This window comes from Colobus angolensis, unplaced genomic scaffold (genome assembly GCF_000951035.1).
Source record: "Colobus angolensis palliatus isolate OR3802 unplaced genomic scaffold, Cang.pa_1.0 Scaffold132, whole genome shotgun sequence".
Taxonomy (NCBI): domain Eukaryota; kingdom Metazoa; phylum Chordata; class Mammalia; order Primates; family Cercopithecidae; genus Colobus; species Colobus angolensis.
The window spans coordinates 2,862,925-2,883,721 of record NW_012114400.1 but is presented as its reverse complement, the minus strand read 5'-3'; the positions used below and the strand labels follow the sequence as shown (position 1 = coordinate 2,883,721).

General features: G+C 36.5%; 1 protein-coding gene across 2 annotated transcripts in view; it reads left to right on the top strand.

The window, feature by feature from the left end:
- TPR (translocated promoter region, nuclear basket protein) overlaps positions 1–20,797 on the top strand; it is a 67,454-nt gene that overhangs the window by 4,419 nt on the left and 42,238 nt on the right. For both annotated transcript variants that reach the window (XM_011934187.1, XM_011934186.1), the window contains exons 4-16: positions 5,396–5,469; positions 8,465–8,561; positions 13,170–13,273; positions 13,614–13,778; positions 14,234–14,326; positions 14,745–14,825; positions 14,905–14,992; positions 15,715–15,855; positions 16,252–16,343; positions 16,622–16,819; positions 17,981–18,088; positions 19,013–19,239; positions 20,178–20,341. In XM_011934187.1, coding sequence (XP_011789577.1) covers positions 5,396–5,469; positions 8,465–8,561; positions 13,170–13,273; positions 13,614–13,778; positions 14,234–14,326; positions 14,745–14,825; positions 14,905–14,992; positions 15,715–15,855; positions 16,252–16,343; positions 16,622–16,819; positions 17,981–18,088; positions 19,013–19,239; positions 20,178–20,341 — 1,632 coding nt within the window. The remainder of the gene's footprint in view (positions 1–5,395; positions 5,470–8,464; positions 8,562–13,169; positions 13,274–13,613; positions 13,779–14,233; positions 14,327–14,744; positions 14,826–14,904; positions 14,993–15,714; positions 15,856–16,251; positions 16,344–16,621; positions 16,820–17,980; positions 18,089–19,012; positions 19,240–20,177; positions 20,342–20,797) is intronic.

Genomic DNA, 20,797 nt, shown 5'->3' with positions numbered 1-20,797 from the left:
TCATGCTGTGCCTGCGCAGTTGACCTGTGCCTTTCCCGGGCGCGAGAAAGTTGGTGATGAAGAACCCGGAAGTGCACCATCTTAGTCACCTTTGTTCTTTGTTTCCCTCTCCCTCCGTCCAGACAGTCCAACCTTTTATTGATTATGATGATTGGGGGTGTCGTTGTCTGTCCGACTGCTTCCTGCTGTCAGGGGGCATTGTCATGAGGGTCTATGGTTGGCACCTGGACGTAGGGATGTAGGAGCATCTGGTTGAAGGTGACACGGGTGATCTCTTGAACTTTGGCTCGGAGAAATTTGATTAAAATGGGGGCAAACATAGGATGAGACAGAGAATTAATACAGGGATGAGGAATGGGAGCACCTGTTGCGTTATTGGTAATAACCATATGGGTGGACCAGGGGTTAAGGGAGTATTGTAGTTTTTTAATTTTGTTTTAATGCAGTTTAGGGTTTGGATATTAGTGTCAACTAGACCTGACTCATTTATGTGATAGCAACATTCTTCTCCTAAGAAAAGACGTTCCTCCTTTTTCAGCTGTAAGAAGATCTAGTGCTCTCCTGTTCTGTGCTGTCACCTGAGCTACTGAAGTGATTTGGTGTTGTAAAGAGGCTAGACTTTCAGCCGAAGCCTCTATAGCTTCTTGAATTTGGGCGGTTAGAGATCAGGTAGATTGTACGGAATGGGCAAGTCCCTAGTTCCAAGCCCTGACGCCACTAAGGAGGAGGCTAGGGAAATCCCGATGACTAAGGGAAGGAAGATGGCCCGTTTTTAGAGATTATTAGGAGAAGAGTTAAACTGTAGGGTGAGTTCAGCCACTTCTGCTTTGCTATATAGAGTTAAGCTAGGTACTAGGGACACTGGGACGCAGAGGGATTGGTTGATGGATGCATGGTTAAGGACCTTGAAGAGAGTTTTATTACACCAGAAATAACCTCCAACGGGGGCTGTCCGGGTTTTCTTGGGCGGTTGGGTGTAATTACACCAGGAGGAGTTTGGGGCAGAGTAGCAGAAAGGAAGGATTAGATTTTCTGGGTTTTGGTATAGTGGGACTTGGAGTAAGAACGGTTTTTGGGAGGTGCTTGTAGAACCAGCTGTAGCCTTGAAAGCAGTAGGTAAAGGGACTGCCACTAAGGGGGCTTCTTTAAGGGCTGCACAGAGGAAACAATGGGGGAGATGTGTTATGTTAGCTGCCCGTGTTAAGTTTAACCCTTGACGGACTAGCTTTAACCATGAGAAGGGGTCTTTGTTGGAGGAGTGTAGTTGATCTTGTATGGAGGAGTGTAGTTGGTCTTCTGTGGAGGAGTGTAGTTGATCTTGTAGGGCCTGTTCTTGTGATTGTATGTCTAAGGTTAAATTTTGTAGGTGTTTTATATTTTTAGGGAGGGAGTTTTCTTGTTGGACTAGTGTCCTTCTGATTAAGAGGGTGGCAGTCGGATATGAATCCTAAATAGGATCTCCGTAGAGTCCTCCTTTTACTCCGCCAGCCGTTGGAGTGTATAAGAAGAGTAGTAATAAAAGTATAAAGAAGAAGCAGAAGTATAAAGAGAAAAGAATTTAGATAACAGTAATTGTTTTGCCTGGTATTAGATGGGCAACAGTAGTGACATAGCGGAGGTACTTGCTAGGAGACGGTATTGTCCGCCGCCGTTTAGATGTAAGGACACCGGTTTGCCTAGTGTCTGGAGTATTGTTTGGTTTTAGTTAAGACTAGGCCGGAGATCAGACACTGGTTTGCCTAGTGCCTTAGGTGCCTAAAAGTCTAAAACAATTATTAGAGGAGATATAAGAAGCAGGTAATAGAATGATGACAGTAATAGAATGATGACAGAATAGTTAGGAAGGAGCCGAGGAAGAGGAGGGCAGGAATAGACTGAAGAGAAAGGCGGAATGAGAGTAAGAGACAGCTACCGATAAGGCAAGAATGAGAGGGAGTGTGGAAGGTGGGTAGGCGGAAGTGCTGAGGGATGGAAGGAGGGGCAGCCTCAACAATGGTAGGCGGGACCGAGGAGGAGGGCGGAACTACAGCGGGAGTGGGAGGGGGAGGTGGAGCAGAAGCGGGAGGGGAGGTGGAGTATACGGTGGGAGTGGAAGGAGAGGGGGAAGCTGACACGGGCGAGTTAGACAGGAAAGATGACTCTTTCTTTTCTGACTTTGCTAGGTCCGCGCCTTAGCCAACTTGACTTGGGCCAAGGAACATTGGCTACACAAGTCTGGTCGAGAACGCAAGTCTTAAAACTTTTATATATAACTTATTTTAGACTACTTGCTTAAGCGCTGGCAGAAATTAACTGAGGTTATTAAAATGTTACAGTCTAGAGTGCCTTCAGGCGGCCATTGAGACTGGTTGTCTAATTTATATTGTGGGCACACCACAGTGGAGAGGAAAATCAGTCGCTTTCGTTTAAGATCTCACTCTAATTGTAAAGTTTTGAGATTTTTTAGAAGACACCCTAAAGGGGAGTCTCTAGGTATTTTGGATTGGGGGCTTCCCATTGCCTTCCTCTCGCCAGTAGGCGGAAACGGAAACCGAACTCTACCTGGCTACAAAGGGTCCTTTGGAGCCACTAGAGACCAGTGGGAGGCTCCTGGAGCCGGAATGGAGATTACCTCCGGGCAGACGTCTCCGTCCTGGATGGGTCTCCCACGGACTGGAATAGAGTTTCTTTGGGCAGACGTCTCTACTTTTGTAAACTCTCCTGTGGGTCACCTGGTGACCAGAAAAAAACCTTGGGCCTGCGCAGGACTTCTGGCCAAGGAGTATTAGAGGGAGGCAAGAGGTACTCACCCCTAGGAGACTTGGAGGTGTAGAAAGCGATGTCTAGGTCCTGGTCCGTCCGCGGCATGGAAGGAGGAGGCTCCTCGGACCTTGGGGGGCCCTGAGGAGGGGTCTCCTCCCGGGTTTCAGCACCACCTGATTTGTTTTATGCGACCACCAGAGCCGGCGCCAGAGAAAAGGCAAGTAGGCAAGATAAAAAGAAAACTTTATTACATAGCCAATGTATAGAAAAGAGGAAGCGAGGTTCACCGGTCTCCGGCGGCGGAGGCCGAGGAAGTCACTCCGGCGTTCTCGGGCGAGGTTCCTGGGTCCATGTATGAGGAGGGGCCGAGGAAGTTCGCGCCGCACGCCTGCCAGGAGCGGCTTTTGTGTCTTGGGCTTGGGCTTGGGCTTGGGAGTGGGAGGGCGGTAGGCAGGATGCGGGCGGGTCGAGGGCTGTGCGGTGGGCGCGACCAGGTAGGTTTCGGTTTTCCTCGGTCGGACGTCATGCTGCGCCTGCGCAGTTGACCTGTGCCTTTCCCGGGCGCGGGAAAGTTGGTGATGAAGAACCCGGAAGTGCACCATCTTAGTCACCTTTGTTCTTTGTTTCCCTCTCCCTCCGTCCAGACAATGGGGAGAAACCTTGGACAATACCTAGCTTTCCTAGGCAGAGGTCCCAGCAACCTGCAGTGTATGTGTCCCTGGATACCTGAGATTAAGAGAATGGTGATGACTTTCCACAAGCATACTGCCTTCAGGCACTTGTTTAACAAAGCACACCCTGCACAACCCCAAATCCTTTAAACCTTGAGTCCCCACAGCACTTGTCCCTTGCAAGGACAAGGTTGGGAGTAGGGTCACAGATTAACAGCATCTCAAATATAGAACGAAATGGAGTCTCTTATATCTACTTCTTTCTATCTCTCTTTCTTTTCCCCACAAGATGTTAAAGATCCTGACATTTCTTAGGAGGATGATATGTCCTGTGCTTTGCTTCTCCCATCCAAGTTCTAACCAGGCCTGACCCTGTTTAGCTTCCAAGATCAGACAAGATGGGGTGCCTTCAGGGTGGTCTGGCTGTAGACTACTTCTGATTTAAGAAAGCAAACATCAGAACATTAGGAAAAATCTCTATAGAGGCATAATTTTTTTATTTTTATTTTTATTTTTGGAGACAGAGTCTCACTCTGTTGCCCAGGCCAGAGTGCAGTGGTGCGATCTTGGCTCTCTGCAACCTCTGCCTCACGGGTTCAAGAGATTCTTGTGCCTCAGCCTCCTGAGTAGCTGGGATTACAGGCACGTACCACCGGGTCGAGCTAATTTTTGCATTTTTAGTAGACAGAGTAGTTTGCCATGTTGGCCAGGCTGGTCTTGAACTCCTGGTGTCGAGTGATTCTCCCGCCTCGGCCTCCCAAAGTGCTGGGATTGCCACCGTCCCTGGCTGGCATAATTAAATGATGTAGTTCAGTTTTAATGTGATTGATGGAGAAGGAACACAGGAAGTTCATAATCAAAGGAATGATTAAAATTGCAACTTTCCTTCTTAATGGGTCCATGACCATCAACTATTTAGGTTATAACTTTTTTCAGCTACTTTTGGTACACCTCATTTTAAAAACATAATGTATATGCATACATGTGTGATGGAGCATATATAGCTAGATCTGGTTCATTATCTATGTAGTTTTGCCTAGGCATAATAGAAAGATCTGTTTGGTAGTAGTGCCAAGGAATTTGAGAAAAATGACTGTGAAGACAGCTTTTATGAGATCTGGGAGAAGAGAAAAAGGGAAGAGCCTACAGATATATCAGATACCTTCCTGTGGTATACAGTTAATATGTGTGTGTGTTTTTATATACTGTGGATCAGTAAGTCTGGAAAGCAGTAAATAATGTTAAAACAAAATAGAAAATTTAGACACATTTAATGGGGTCCTCTTTAAATTAAGATTAGAATTAATTATAATGTATTTGCTTATTAAATTACCAACATACGTATTTTAGTGAAATACAGTTTCACAATGTATATTTTTGGAAAAATTTCAAAAATTATATTTTTTGTAGTTAGCCTATGTTTAGAAGAGAAACTGTGTGTAAGGGAAAAGAGCCCATTTTGAGTGGCAATTGAGAAATTGATAAGTGTGTTTTCAAGCATAATGTTTTTTTCTTTAAAGGCTCTATTTAGAGTGATAAACACGATAGGAATTACAAATATAATTATTGTGATTTGCTGTATATACATGTTGTATAGTTTAAATGCTATTTTCTCTCTTGATCCTGTCTTTTTAACTCCATTTTCTTATTGCTAAATACAGTTCACTGTTCCTTATGATATATGTTGACTTAGAAGATGGCATTGAAAAATAAAGGAATTACTAATTGCAAATGACTTTCCCCATAATGTTGGCTAGGATTATTATACATTTGATTTGGAGACAGGATAGCATATTTAAAATTTTGGTCTAGAACACAGTAAATTTTGAATGTATTCATGAATTTGAAATGTGATGTGCATGCAGTCTTTCTGGGCTTCTGTTTTTTCATTTTTAAAATGTGTAAGGTTGGCAGTTGCATAAAAATACTCATTGCAAGTTTTAAGCAAATGTGTATGTATTCATAAAATTCCTTTTATCCAGGCAATCAGCTGAAGGCACTAACTGAGAAAAACAAAGAACTTGAAATTGCTCAGGATCGCAGTATTGCCATTCAGGTAAGAGATATTTCTTTGAATAAGCTCATTGCAGACATGTTACTTGAAGAGACATTCTCTTCTGATTGTTTATCAGTTATTAGTCCATGGGAAGATGTAACTGATGTCCTCTTAGGAGAAGCTACCAACAAAAGTAAGTGTATATAAATTCCTTAATTGGATCTATGTTTTATTGATAGATTGGACATTTCTTTTACTCAACAGAAATTATCTGTTGAATGCTTACTCTAGTCCAGGTATTATACCAAATGTGATACAGTTGGGGATTTGGGTGAATCCACATTGGTAATCATTTCTTTAAGGGTAGTTTTATAAGAATAACAGTTTGAATATGATCACAGGGATTGCTGACAAATTTGTTAATTACAGTGGTCACATGCAGTTATTTTTTAACAAGATACAACTTTATACTTTTGCCATTGCTTTTTTAAAATTTGCATTTTATTTGCTGTTAAAAGATAATTTCTTCAAATTTCTGAAGGGAAAAAAAAATTTACTTCCGAAATCTGAATAGGAGCAAAAAAGCCTCATAATATACCTAGAAAGGTATATTGTAAGAAATGTATTTATATGAAGAAAAACTCAATACCCAGTAAAACTCAAATACTTTTCTGAAAACTGTGAGAATATACCTTTATAAATGAAGATATTGCAAATTTCTGGATGGAAATGGTTTCCAAATTAATGTGTTGGTAATACATTTTAACTCTTAAGTCCAAGTCAGATAGCCAGAAACTTGTTAATGTAGTTCTAAAGATGATTGGGGAAAAAAAAGCATAGTGTAGCTAGGATGCTTCTAAAAAAGGAAGTATCAGTTTAAAAGTACTTGCATAGCCACATATGCAAATGTTTTATAAAGCTATGGTTATTAAAACATTACAATGCTGATATAAGAATCAATACAGAGAATAAAAGGCAGTCCAGAAATAAAACCCAATACAGAGGTTCTTAATCTTTTGGAAAGAAAGCAGAGCTGTCACAAAATCTTCATAAATCTTATAAAAGCTATGGATCTGTAGCCCAAGAAAATAGTGTGCACACAGTCACAAAAAATTTTGCAGGAAAAAAATCCGTGAAGCAACTTAAAAAGTAATAGAAATTATTTAACTGCTTGATGCCTGAAAAAAAGAAACTGAAAACTTTTTCACTAAGATCCAATGGAAGGCCGGGATGTACTCGCCACTTGTATTCAGTATAGTACTGGAAGTACCAGCGAGAGCAATCAGACAAGGAAATAAAATGCACCCAAATTGCAAAGGAAGAAATAAAATTATCTCTACTTATAGATTATATGATCCTATATGTAGAAAACCTCAAAAGATTCCACAAAAACCTGTCAGTGCTAATAAGTAAATTTATACAGTTGTAGGATACAAAATCAATATTAAAAAATCTTGTAGCATTTCTATACACAAATAATGACCTAGCTGAAAAAGAAATCGAGAAAACAATTTCATTAGGGTACCATCAAAAAACCAAAAAACAACCTAGGAATAAATTTAACCTGGAAGGTGAAAGATTCGTATACTAAAAATGATATAACATTGATGAAAGAAATTGAAGATGCAAATAAATGGAAAGATATCCCATACTCATAGGTAAGAAGAATTCATATTGCCATAATGTCCACACTATATAAAGTGGTATAAAGATTCAGCCCAATCCTGTCAGAATTCCAGTGGCACTCTTCACAGAAATAGAAAAAAAAAAATCTAAAGTTCTGATGGAATCAGTTAAAAAATCCTGAATAACCAAAGCAATACTGAGCAAGAAAAACAAAGTTGGAGGCATCATACTTCATGATTTAGAAAATTGTTATAAAACTGTAGTAATCCAAATAGTAGAGTAGTGACATAAAAACAGAAACATGACCAATGGAATAGAGAGCCCAGAAATCAATCCAAACATATGGTCAACTAATTTCAACAAGTGTGCCAAGAAGATACAAAGCAGACGAGATTGTCTTCCTCATTAATGGTGTTGAGAAAACTGGATTTCCACATTTGAAGAAATGAGTGTTGGATGTCTGTACATCATATGCCAAAATCAAGCCAAGATGGATGAACGATCTAAATGTGAGATCTGAAGCCATAAAACTCAGAGAAGTGAACATAGGGGAAAGGTTCTTGACATTGGCCTTGGTAATGATTGTTTGGATATCACATCAGTAGTTCAAGCTGCAAAAAGAAATAAATGGAGCTATATCAAATTAAAAAGTTCCTACACAGGAAGCAAGAATATTAAAAGGCAGCCTACAGTTCTGGCATCGGTAGCTTGAGATTGGTATTTCTCAAAAGCATATAAATTGCCATTGTCTTGCTGGGAAGCAGTTTGACAAGTTTTTTGGTTTTTTGTTTTTGAGACAGGGTCTCGCTCTGTCACTCAGGCTAGAGTGCAGTGATGCAGTCTCGGCTCACTGCAACCTCCACCTCCCGGGCTCAAATGATCATCCCACCTCAGCTTCCTGAGTAGGTGGGACCGCAGGCACATGCCACCATGCCTGGTTGTTGTTTTCTACTTGTAGAGATGGGGTTTTGCCATGTTGCCCAAGCTGGTCTCGAACTCCTAGATTCAAATGATCCGCCCAGCTTGATTTCCCGAAGTGCTGTGATTACAGGCATGAGCCACTGCACCCGGCTGACAAAATATATTAAAAGTTTTAAGTAATTCAATTTTTAGAAATCTTTCTTGAAAAATAGTTTGAACTAAGGTGTAAATACAGTGATATTCAAAGTTATTAGGAGATTTCCATGTGATTAAAAGAGATATAAGAAAAATTTTCATAAGCCTCGTAAAAATGTTTTAAAAATCCAAAACTTAAATAGAAACATTGGAATTATGGATATTTTTAATTTTTTGATGTGTAAGTTATAAGAGAAAGCCAATCATTTAAACTGCAGCTGATGTTAACTAAAGTGACAATTCTGTGTTCACATGTTCACTTTCCTGTATTGCTCTACTTGATTTTCTTATTTATTACTCCTTTATATGACAGAGCCAATTTACAAGAACAAAGGAAGAATTAGAAGCTGAGAAAAGAGACTTAATTAGAACCAATGAGAGACTATCTCAAGAACTTGAATACTCAACAGGTATGAAGAAGTGCTTTTAGCTTTTAGTTCCATTGCTTTATTTTTCTTCTGATAGTGCTAGGAGTTAATGCTCAGCCCATTTCTGTTGCTGATATTTTTTTGTTATGGTTGAGGATAGAGTTGTAATATCCTATTATTTCTCATACTCATTTATCTTTAAATCATTATCAGGTGTTTAAAGAAGTGTCTAGAAAGTGCAACAAATGAAGAACATCTCAAAGAAGTAGTAATTTGGACCAAATTTTACATGCAAAGATTTTTACTACAATGCTATACATAATATCAAATTGGAAGCACTTTAAATGTTCATTTGCAAAGGCTGAACTACTGTTCTTCATTTCATATGGACATCCTTACTATATATAATAAGCATGCAATATAAGAACCTATACTCAGCTCATACTTATAAACAAATTGAAGGAGGCAGGGACATAAAATACATGAACATAGACTGTAGTATATAATACAACTGATGTAGTCAGGTGAACTTGACTCTGAAGCAGTTAAGGGTAAGAAGTTTCCTTTGGTGGCTGGGCATGATGGCTGATGCCTGTAATCCTAGCACTTTGGGAGGCCAAGGCGGGTGGATCATGAGATCAGAAGTCCAAGAGCAGCCTGGCCAAGATGATAAATCCCCGTCTCTACTAAAAATAACAAAAATTAGCTGGTCATGGTGGCACGCATCTATAATCCTAGCTACTTGGGAGGCTGAGGCAGAGAATTGCTGAAACCCAGGAGGTGGAGGTTGCAATGAGCTAAGATTGTGTCACTGCACTCCAGCCTGGGCGACAGCGCGAGACTCTGTGTTTAAAAAAAAAAAAAGAAGTTTTTGGGTCCTTTTGTGTGTGTGTGTGTGTGTGTTTTGAAACCTTTTTATTTCTATAAAAGAAAGAATTTTCAGATATTTATATCATTATACAATAATATTCCCAGGAGGTGGAGGTTGCAATGAGCTAAGATTGTGTCACTGCACTCCAGCCTGGGCGACAGCGCGAGACTCTGTGTTTAAAAAAAAAAAAAAGAAGTTTTTGGGTCCTTTTGTGTGTGTGTGTGTGTGGTTTTTGAAACCTTTTTATTTCTATAAAAGAAAGAATTTTCAGATATTTATATCATTATACAATAATATTCCATTAGTTAAGTATACTTTCCCAGTCTCACAAGAGTTCCTTCAAAATATTTGCTGAGTGTATTGATCAACAAGTGGTAGTTACAATTAAAAGAATTTGTAAAATCTAGATATTTAATAGGTAGTTTAAAAAAAAGCATATTCTATATTGAGTAGAAGGTTTTTATATTTATCATTGCCTTTTAGCTTAATGATTATTTATAAAATTTTAATGGATCTTTGGATATATGTCAGGAAAATTAAGGTTAATGTTGAATATTTAACTTACTTAAGATACTATATTTGAAATAAAGAAACTTGGATAATTCACAGGTTTGGATACCCAGATTTCAATTTTTTGTCATCTATTTGTAGAAATTGAATTTGTAATTAACTATGGCAGAAACAAGTTAAAATAAGGGAGTGGAGAACTACAGTTGACCCTTAAACAACACAGTGGTTAGGGCTGCTGACCCCCCCCGTTGAAAATTTATATGTAACTTTTGACTCCCCAAAAACTTAACTACTGCTGTTAACTAGAAATAACTTACCAATAACATACACAACAGATTGTCATACATTTTGTTTGTGATCTATATTACTGTGCTGCTTTAATGAAGTAAGCTAGAGAAAAAAAATGTTCAGAAAATCATAAGGAAGAGAAAATACATTTACTGTTCATTAATTGGAAATGGATCATCACAACCATCTTCATCCTCCTTGTCCCTAACATTACCTAGGCTGAAGAATAGGGGTTGGTCTTGCTGGCTCAGGTGCCAAAGGTAGAAGTGGGAGGCAGGAGAGAGAGGCACACTCAATGTAACTTTCCTTCCACCATTTGCTGTAGTTTCAGTGCCCCTATAAGAAAACAGTCTATGTCATAAAAGAAATCAAAAGCAGTCTTGGGTAATCAGAACCCTTCTGCCAGATAGCCTGTTATCAATTTGTTTTCTGACACTGCTAGTTCTACATTCTTTTTCCTCATTGTCTCGCACTGGTTTTGAAGCACTCATCTCCATCCCGTCATCTTCTGTTAATTTCTCTGATATGGTATCTGTTAGCTCTTGGATTTCTCCAAGGTCCATATCTTGAAACCCTTCATCCCACCTTTTTTGCCGTATCCACAATCTCTTTCATGATTTCCTTAATTGGCTCTGTTATAAATTTTGTGACATCATGCACAGCATCTGGACGGTTTCCTCCAACAGGAATTTATTATTTTAGTCTTGGTGGCTTTCATAACTTTTTCTGTAACAGCGATGGCCTCTTCAATTGTGTTATCCTTTAAAACTTTCATGGTATTTTCTCTGTTGGGGTACTCTTCCACAGTGTTAACGTTCTTTTTTCACAAGGTATCGTCTCTATTGAGCCGTAAAGGTCCTTATGACCCCTGATCTAAAGGCTGAATTAGAAACATGTTTGGGAGCAAGTAGACTGCTTTGACACCTTCCATGTTGAACTCCTGGGTTCTGGGGCCAGGGACAGTGTCTAAAATCAAAAGAACTTTAAAGGTAGCCCCTTGCCCTGGCATGGTGGCGCATGCCTGTAATCCAGCACTTTGGGAGGCCAAGGCAGGTGGCTCACCTGAGGTCAGGAGTTTGAGACCAGCCTGGCCAACATGGCAAAACCCCGTCTCTACTAAAAATACAAAAATTAGCTGGGTGTGGTGGTATTTGCCTGTAGTCCCAGCTGCTCGGGAGGCTCATGTGAGAATCGTGTGAACCAGGGAGGCGGAGGTTGCAGTGAGCTGAGATTGCACCACTGCACTCCAGCCTGAGGGATAGAGCGAGACTGTCTCCAAAAAAAAAAAAAGGCAAGGTACTTTCTGACTTCAGGGACAAAGCATGAGTGGAACCAGTTCAGAGAAAGGGGTCTCTCGCTGTCCAGGTCTTCTTCTTGTGTAACTAAAAGACAGGCAGCTGGTGTTTATCTTTTTCCTTTGGGCCCTGGGGTTAACAGCTTTATAAATAAGGGCAGTCCTTATCATAAACCTGACTGCATTTGTGCATTATGGTAAGAGTTAGCCTATCCCTTCCTGCCCTAATCCTGGTGCTCCCTTCTCTTTCTTACTAATAAATATCTTTCGTGGCATTTTTTTTTTTTTTCCAGAATGGGACACTTCCATCTGCATTGAAAACCTGGTGCAGGCATATAACCTTCCTCAATGGTTTTCTTAACAGCATCTGCTGTTTCTTGGTTGACAGAACGTGCTTCTTCTGTTTTCTTGACTTTTCTTTAAGTCAAACCTCTTTCTAAAATTATCAAACCATGCTTTGCCGGCATTAAAATCTCCAGCTTTAGATCCGTCACCTTCCTTTTGCTTTAAATTGTCATATTATAATTGCTTTACCTCGAATCATATTAGAGTCTATAGGTATGTGATAGCAATCCTGCACCCCATAAAAGCTGCATTTTCAATACAAGATAGGAAGGTAATTTGCAGAAATGCACTTTTTGTGCTTGCTGGAGTAGCTGCAGTGATGGCTTTACGAATTTTCTCCCTTTTTTTTTTTTTTTCCACAAAAACAACGGTCCTTATACTGGATTCATTCGTCTTGAAATGGTGGGTAACCATAGCTGCAGTCCTCAATCTATGGTACATATCAAGCAATTCAACTCTTTAAAATATTGTCATGACATTTCTCTGCTTCTTAGAAGCACTTCCAGCATCACTTGCGGCACTTCTTATGTATCCCATGTTGTTATTCAAGGTTTATGGTATTGCACTAAACACGATGACAAATATGCAAAAACTTCAAAAGATTTCAAAGTTTATTGTATTGCACTAAACACAATGACAAATATGCAAAAACTTCAAAAGATTTCAAGGTTTATGGTATTGCACTAAACACAATGACAAATATGCAAAAACTTCAAAAGATTACTATTTTCTGCATTATGCAATTTACTAGAGAGAAACTGCTCACGTTAGAGTCACACAGCATTCTATACAGATACTCAAAACACTTGAGCTTACTGCAGTAGTATCAGGTGGCTATGAAAGTATTACAGTAATACAATATGTATTACAGTTTATGCAGTTATGGTTTAATAAAGCATCTTTACATTTGTTTATATTTCTGTTGATTACAGATGAGGTTGTGTACTGTTTGTATAACTTTTGATAAAATTTTTAAGTTTGTTTCGTAGATTTGTGCATATCTTAATGGTAGTAAATGATAAAATACACTAATATCTTCATATATTTTATGCACTTATAGTAGGCTTTTTCTTAGTTTGTTTCCATTTCTGGGCTGCCTGGATTGGTCTGTGGTCTCTGAGGTTTTCAAATTGTTGTAAGTTTTTGGGAAAAAGGTCCAATATATTTATTGAAGAAAATATGAGTGGAAGTGAATCTGCACAGTTCCAAACTCTGTTATTCAAGGGCCAGCTGTGCATACTTTGTATTAAAGGTTTATATTCCTAGAAATATATTTTTGATATTTGGTTCCCCTGAGTGTTAATTAGTCATTATTTTTTTAATTCTCTTTTCACCATTCTAGAGGATGTTAAACGTCTAAATGAAAAACTAAAAGAAAGTAATACAACAAAGGGTGAACTTCAGTTAAAATTGGATGAACTTCAAGCATCTGATGTTTCTGTTAAGGCAAGTAACAGATGATTCCTAATGCATAAACTGTAGCTTTTGATTAAAACTCACCTAAATTAAATTTCAAATACAGGCAATAAAGTAATTAAAAGCTGCGTTTTGTTTTGTTTTTAATGTCAGAAAATTAAGCATTAGGACAATTCTATTTCAACTGTTTTACTTGTTTGAAATTTAAGTTTGTTACAGTTCTTAATGTTTTCTAGTTAAGAATCTATGCAAATATTTAATTTCTGTTTTGAAATAAAATTCTGCTTGTGTACCTTAGCTACAGACAAAATCTTTTGAATAATCGTATATCTTCTTTAACTGTAGATGTTATTTTCTTGGATTTCTTTAGTATCGAGAAAAACGCTTGGAGCAAGAAAAGGAATTGCTGCATAGTCAGAATACATGGCTGAATACAGAGTTGAAAACCAAAACTGATGAACTTCTGGCCCTTGGAAGAGAAAAAGGGAATGAGATTCTAGAGCTTAAATGTAATCTTGAAAATAAAAAAGAGGAGGTAAGTTAGTAAAATTGTTTTTCTTCATGTTGAGTATAACTTACATTTGTGTGTTAGTTTATTAAATATGTATTCAGTATTGTGTACCTGATTAGTTTTAAGATTAGTGGTTAAATGTGAATAATGCATTAACATTTGGCATAGGAAATCAACCAATTGCATTTGCATAAAAAATTTAAGATTCTTTGCTGAATCTGGATAGTATCTACTGTCTTATGATGTATCTTTCCTAAAATATGTGTTTGTTTAAGAAGTGGTGATAAGTTTTTGTGAGCTAAATCTAAACATTGTTCTGTGAGCAGTTATTCTTAGTTTTCTTAAATATGCATATTTTAATTGCTTTTTCAGGTGGGGAGGGGGAGTTACTCAGCTTTTCCTTAGCAGCATACACCTCATGTCAGAGTAATTTCAGTTAATATGACATCCTTTCCCCCTGCTCTATGTTTTGTTTTTAGGTTTCTAGACTGGAAGAACAAATGAATGGCTTCAAAACATCGAATGAACATCTTCAAAAGCATGTGGAGGATCTGTTGACCAAATTAAAAGAGGTATATATGACCATTAGAAAGTCTTTTTTACAAAATATTAAAGAACTTATGAATCTGTTATTTCACAAAATGATGTCATGTTTTAATCTCTCCTTGACTCCATAAAACAGTGAGAGTACTACTACTTCCATATGCTGTAGCTAGGCTAAAATAGAGTGAGAAATAGCAATTATATGTTATATCGAAAATACTATCAAAAAAATGAGTATGGGTTCTTTTTTTTGTTTAATTATTTTACTTTGAATTCAAAATATCAGTAATATTTATTTATTTATCTTTGTCATGAAGACCGATTTGAATTTGAGTGTTTTAGATTTAGCTCTTACTTTATAAAAATGGAATTTTTCATCTTGTCATTTGATAAGCATTCTAAATTTAGTTCAAAGTAGACTGCTATAATTGGGCTATATTTTTTCAGGCCAAGGAACAACAGGCCAGTATGGAAGAGAAATTCCACAATGAATTAAATGCACACATAAAACTTTCTAACTTGTACAAGGTAAATATCCCACCACACATGTTAGTATCTAAATGTTGCATTGTTGACTGTTAGGTAACTTTTTAAGATTAACTTTTAGAGTGCTGCTGATGACTCAGAAGCAAAGAGCAATGAACTAACCCGGGCAGTAGATGAACTACACAAACTTTTGAAAGAAGCTGGTGAAGGTAAGTGTTTTAAATTATGGGAACATTATTTTTGTTATTATACTCTTTTTTCTTTTTACCCTTGTTTTGTATAGATTATTGGATTTAGGTGTTAGACTTTATTTGGGATGAAATTAGGTACAGAATAAAGAACTTTGGATTATGAAATTCAGAATTATATCTTAAGCAAAATTAAGTTTATGTATTTTTGAAAATACAGACAGCAGGGGGTTTTGTTTTTCATCTAATAATCTTGTATAATTTCCTGATTTCTAATCAGAAAGTTTTCTTTTTTGAAACATTTACTCTGATTAAGTATGTTTGAGTACTCTAGTTTATAAATAAGACATTCTCTTTAAGTTACCATTTGCATTTTGTAAAGTCTTTTATTTCCTCAAATTTTTGTTTTTTTCAGTCTACGATATTTATGGTCTTTTCCAATAATTCCCTTTGCTTAGGATTAAAGATCAAAATCGAAATCAAAGATATGCCTAGAACCACTTTTTACCCTTTGGGTTTCCTTATTTTCATTGTGGGTAAGAGACATCAAAAGGAGAAACACCAGGCCAAGACAATTGCAAAATTATAAGTAGAGCAAGAACTTTCGATAGATACTGTCAGCTGAAGCCTCTCTAGGAATTTAATATTATCTGCTCAGGGGAGAAGTGACTGATCTGTTGCATTTTGTAAACTAAAATTTTAACTGTATGTTTGAATATTTGGTCTTTAAAATTGTTTTTTAGCCAACAAAGCAATACAAGATCATCTTCTAGAGGTGGAGCAATCCAAAGATCAAATGGAAAAAGAAATGCTGGAGAAAATAGGGAAACTGGAGAAGGAATTAGAGAATGTAAATGACCTTCTTTCTGCCACAAAACGTAAAGGTATGCCTAATAGATGCTTGTTAGTGACTTGAAATACTACAGCTTTCCTACATAAAAGTCATTTAATTTCACTAATAGTGTTTCTCTGTCATGCTGTGATGTAGGAAACTCCATCAAGTTATATTAATAGAATTTGTTTTAAAATTAATACTGTATATCTTTACAGAATCAGGTATATAAATACCATTTGATCACACACAGTCTTGTAAATTCCCAGGTTATTGCGTGATTTTTAGAATTAGATGTGTTACATGACTCTTTGATGTCATATATTTAAAATTTTTATAGGAATTACTATATAATGTACAGTACATGTCACTTATCTTGAAATAATTATTAATGACTTTTAGTTTGGAATTTTACAAAATTATACTAGATGTATATTTGTTGGCACAGGAGCCATATTGTCTGAAGAAGAGCTTGCAGCCATGTCTCCTACTGCAGCAGCTGTAGCTAAGATAGTGAAACCTGGGATGAAACTAACTGAGGTAAGAATGGTATTAAATGTTGTTAAATTATTTTTCTTCAGCAAAGGTATACAAATCTCTTTGAAATTTAATTCTCCCAAAACTTATTTTTAAAATCATCTTAAAATTAATGGATCATTCTAGGAAAGACTTTCTTTAGTTCCTAGTTCTGTGTAACTAACATATAGTAAACATTGCCGTTTTGTGTTAGTGTTAAAGAATGTTTATTATGAAACTAGATAGACTAAATATTTGTGTTGTTGTGGTTAGATTTGAAACAACTCTTCGTCTACTTTCAGCTCTATAATGCTTATGTGGAAACTCAGGATCAGTTGCTTTTGGAGAAACTAGAGAACAAAAGAATTAATAAGTACCTAGATGAAATAGTGAAAGAAGTGGAAGCCAAAGCACCAATTTTGAAACGCCAGCGTGAGGAATATGAACGTGCCCAGAAAGCTGTAGCAAGTTTATCTGTTAAGCTTGAACAAGCTATGAAGGTTGGTTCCATTCCTAAAATTTAGCTGTGGTAACAATACAAATGAGAAATGATTTGCTAGGTATTTTTTTCTTAAGGTAATTGAGTCAGAAAAATCTAAATATGATTTTCAGTAAATACATTTTGAAACTTCTCATTACATTATTAAACACTACTAATCACAAAACATCCTACCTTTAGCAATTTTTATTTCACAATTTTTATATAAAATTATGAAAGCATTTTAACCTTTTTTAATGCATTTAGTTTTTCCTTAGGATTCTCAACTAGAGAATAATAGCCAAATCTCCTAAGACTGCTCTTCGAATTCAGATAATCTCTGTGTAATAAAACTCTCCTATTATGCCTAATCATTCTTTATCAGACAGTTGTAATAGCCTGCCTAGAAATAATAATATTGTTTGACCATAGGTAGAACTCCCTTTTTTATACCATTTCACAATTTGGCATGTCTCTGTATACATTATTTTGTTATAGCTCCTTTGCTTATTGAAAGTGTTCATGAAATTCATAAAGATTTTTTCCTCTTTTTAAGAGGTACTGATTGAAAAAGAGGTTATACTCTGAATGTTTTGCTTTACGGTACAGCTATTAACTACTGAGGGAAATTGTAAAGATTTCTTTAAGAAGTTTTATGGAGGAAATTCAATTAAATGAATTTATATCTACTCTTCTAAACTGATAAATTGTTTTCCTTTTGTTGGAAAAGAATATAAATAAATTATATCCCTATTTCAAAATTAAATGTCTGTTGCTGTTATAATTTAGAAGTCAGCTTAAATCCAAGTACTTTGTTGTGTCAACTGGTTTTTTTCTTCTTCATCAAATGAAATCTAGCAGTCCCGCCTGACTGGGAATAATTGACTTTTTTTTTTTTACCAGCAGTGTAGTTTACAAGAGAGCCCTTGGGTCCAATTAGATCTTCCTTGAATTTTTCTCTCTGTTGAAAGTGAGGGTTTTACCTGAAGCTTGTTATTGTCTGAATAAAAAATAATGTGTTCAAATTTATATAGAACTTCTTTTTTAGTGGCTACAATATGGTATAGAATTTTATTTAGTGTATAAGTTGATTACTGGTGGTATTTGAGTATTGCATGTCTTGATTATTTGTATGAATCCTAGAAGGAAGTACAAAATTTTAACTTGAATTTACATTTTAAAGGAGATTCAACGATTGCAGGAGGATACTGATAAAGCCAACAAGCAGTCATCTGTACTGGAGAGAGATAATCAAAGAATGGAAATACAAATAAAAGATCTTTCACAACAGGTTAGAATTTGTTTTGTTTGTTTTCTTATTTTTAAAATCCTGACTGCCCAGTAATCTTTGAATCTGTTTGAAGGTATCTAAGATAGAACTACCACGTATGAAAGTCCAATTAGGAATAGTACTCAAGCAGAATTGTAGCATTATTGTTTCTTTTCATAGCCCCTCCCTTTTTTCAAATGTTTGATAAATTTTTAAATTATATGTGTTGGTTGTAATAAATGAATAAATAATTCAAAGATAAAGAAAAGCTTTCTCCAATTTCTACCCCTCTACCCTCTGAAGTCCCAAAGTGTAGCTAACAGACTGTTGTGTATTTTTTTCACATCCTTCTCTGTATATGTATATACATGAGCACATATAAACATGTAAGAATTATTTGACTTTACTGAAATAAAATTGGACTGTATGCATTACTCTGACACTTTTTTAACAAGCAAATCGATAAATTTAATGTCTCATTCATATATTTTACCCTAATTTTTATGTGTGTGTGTGCATCCATACAACGCACAAATGTAAAAATTTCACATGAATGGCATTGTATATATGCTTTTTGTTTAAATGTCCATTTTTCATGCTCTTCTCTATTGTATATACAAAAGCACACACACAAAAAATAGATGTTTATATCTCTGTGGGTTTTATTTGATCATTGTTTTACAAAAATGGAGCCGTGTTTTGGGAATTGTAATTTGGCTACTTTTTAATAAATATCCTTCAATACATACTTAAAAGTAACTTTATTCTATTAAAATTTGATTGTTTAGATTTTAATATCTAAGGATACTTTGTTTTTAAAGATAATTTGAGGCAGTACAAGTTGAAGGTTTTATAAGTAATGTTTTAATTTGAAAACTTTCATTCTAAACTTTTCCAGAATTGAAACTAATACTATTTTATAACATATTAAAACTTTGTTTTTAGATTCGAGTGCTTTTGATGGAACTTGAAGAAGCAAGGGGTAACCACGTAATTCGTGATGAGGAAGTAAGCTCTGCTGATATAAGTAGTTCATCTGAAGTAATATCACAGCATCTAGTATCTTACAGAAATATTGAAGAGCTTCAACAACAAAATCAACGTCTGTTAGTGGCCCTTAGAGAGCTTGGGGAAACCAGAGAAAGAGAAGAACAAGAAACAACTTCATCCAAGTAAGCAGTCGAATACTTCAGCTTGTTGAGCAAACATTTATGAAAACTTCAGCTAGGCTCAGTGTCTCATGCCTGTAATCCCAACGTTTTGGGAGGCCTGAATGGGGTATCATTTGAGCCCAGGAGGTCAAGACCAGCCTGGACAACATAGTGAGACCCTGTCTCTCCAAAAAAAGTTAAAAATTAGCTGGGTGTGGTGGCACATGTCTATAGTCCCAGCTATTCAGGTGGCAGGCTGAGGTGGGAGGATCACTTGAGCCCAGGAGGTTTAGGCTGCAGTGAAGCATGGTCATGCACTGCACTCTAAGTGGGTCGACAGAGTAAGACCCTGTTGCCAGCAAAAAAATCTCCTATGTGTCCCTAACAGTGCTAGATACTTGGGATATTGTGATAGAGAGAGGAAAGAATTGAGCAACAATACCAAACAAAAAATTTCTACTCCAGGACCTCAGGTTATGGGTGAGACAGATGTAATAAATAGATAATATGATAGGCAAGTAGACAATTTCCATTCAATGTGATTAGTGCCTATCTGTGGGAGCATAGAGATGAAGGACCTGTCCTAGATTTCAGGGAGCAGACCAGCTTCATGGAGAACCTATATAAGAATTAATCAAGAGATTTTTTCAAAACACATGTATAATGCTAGAAGAGGAAGAATGGCTAAGAAAGCAAGAAGACTAGAGTTTGGAGTGAGTGGAACTGATTTAATTTTTACAAACAAATTTTTCAGATTGCATTGGTAAGTGTAAGTACCTGAGTCCTGTGTGGTAAGGATTTAAAAAGTGGTTTATAAAATATTCAGCATCAAAAAAAGGATGAGAGAGACGAAAATGGTATGTTTAATGGTAGGCAAAGATGCTTGGTTAGTTACAGTAGAAATTACAATCAGCTAACTCTCAGTTCAGTCCTGTGAAATAGGCTGACTTTTTCTACAGAATCACTGAGCTTCAGCTCAAACTTGAGAGTGCCCTCACTGAACTCGAACAACTCCGCAAATCACGACAGCATCAAATGCAGCTTGTTGATTCCATAGTTCGTCAGCGTGATATGTACCGTATTTTATTGTCCCAAACAACAGGAGTTGCCATTCCATTACATGGTAGGTTATATTATAAAGTTATTTAAAGGAATAATTTAGAAATGTACATTAAGGGATTAATTTTGCAACATAAGCAATAGCTACTCTAATGATGGTAGCTTCACATTTGACTACCATATATGATTGCTTATAACATTCCATCAACTGTAAAACATACCATTATTTTATGTATTACTAAGAAGAAATGCTTTCTATTGTTGAAAAAGGTGCATCTCGGAATCAGTGAATTACAGTGTTTATTTTGATTATGTTTTGATGACCAAAACAGATAATATGTTTTAATAAAACATAAATATGGATTATGTTTTAACCCATAAATACTGAGTTATTTCTAATAATCAAAAAAATTTTAATACATTGTTTAGTGGATTCCTTATTTAAAAACTCTTACAAATTTATTATTTCATTTCAATAAGTGTAGCTTGTTTATTTGGTAATAGTGTATTTGCAAAGAAC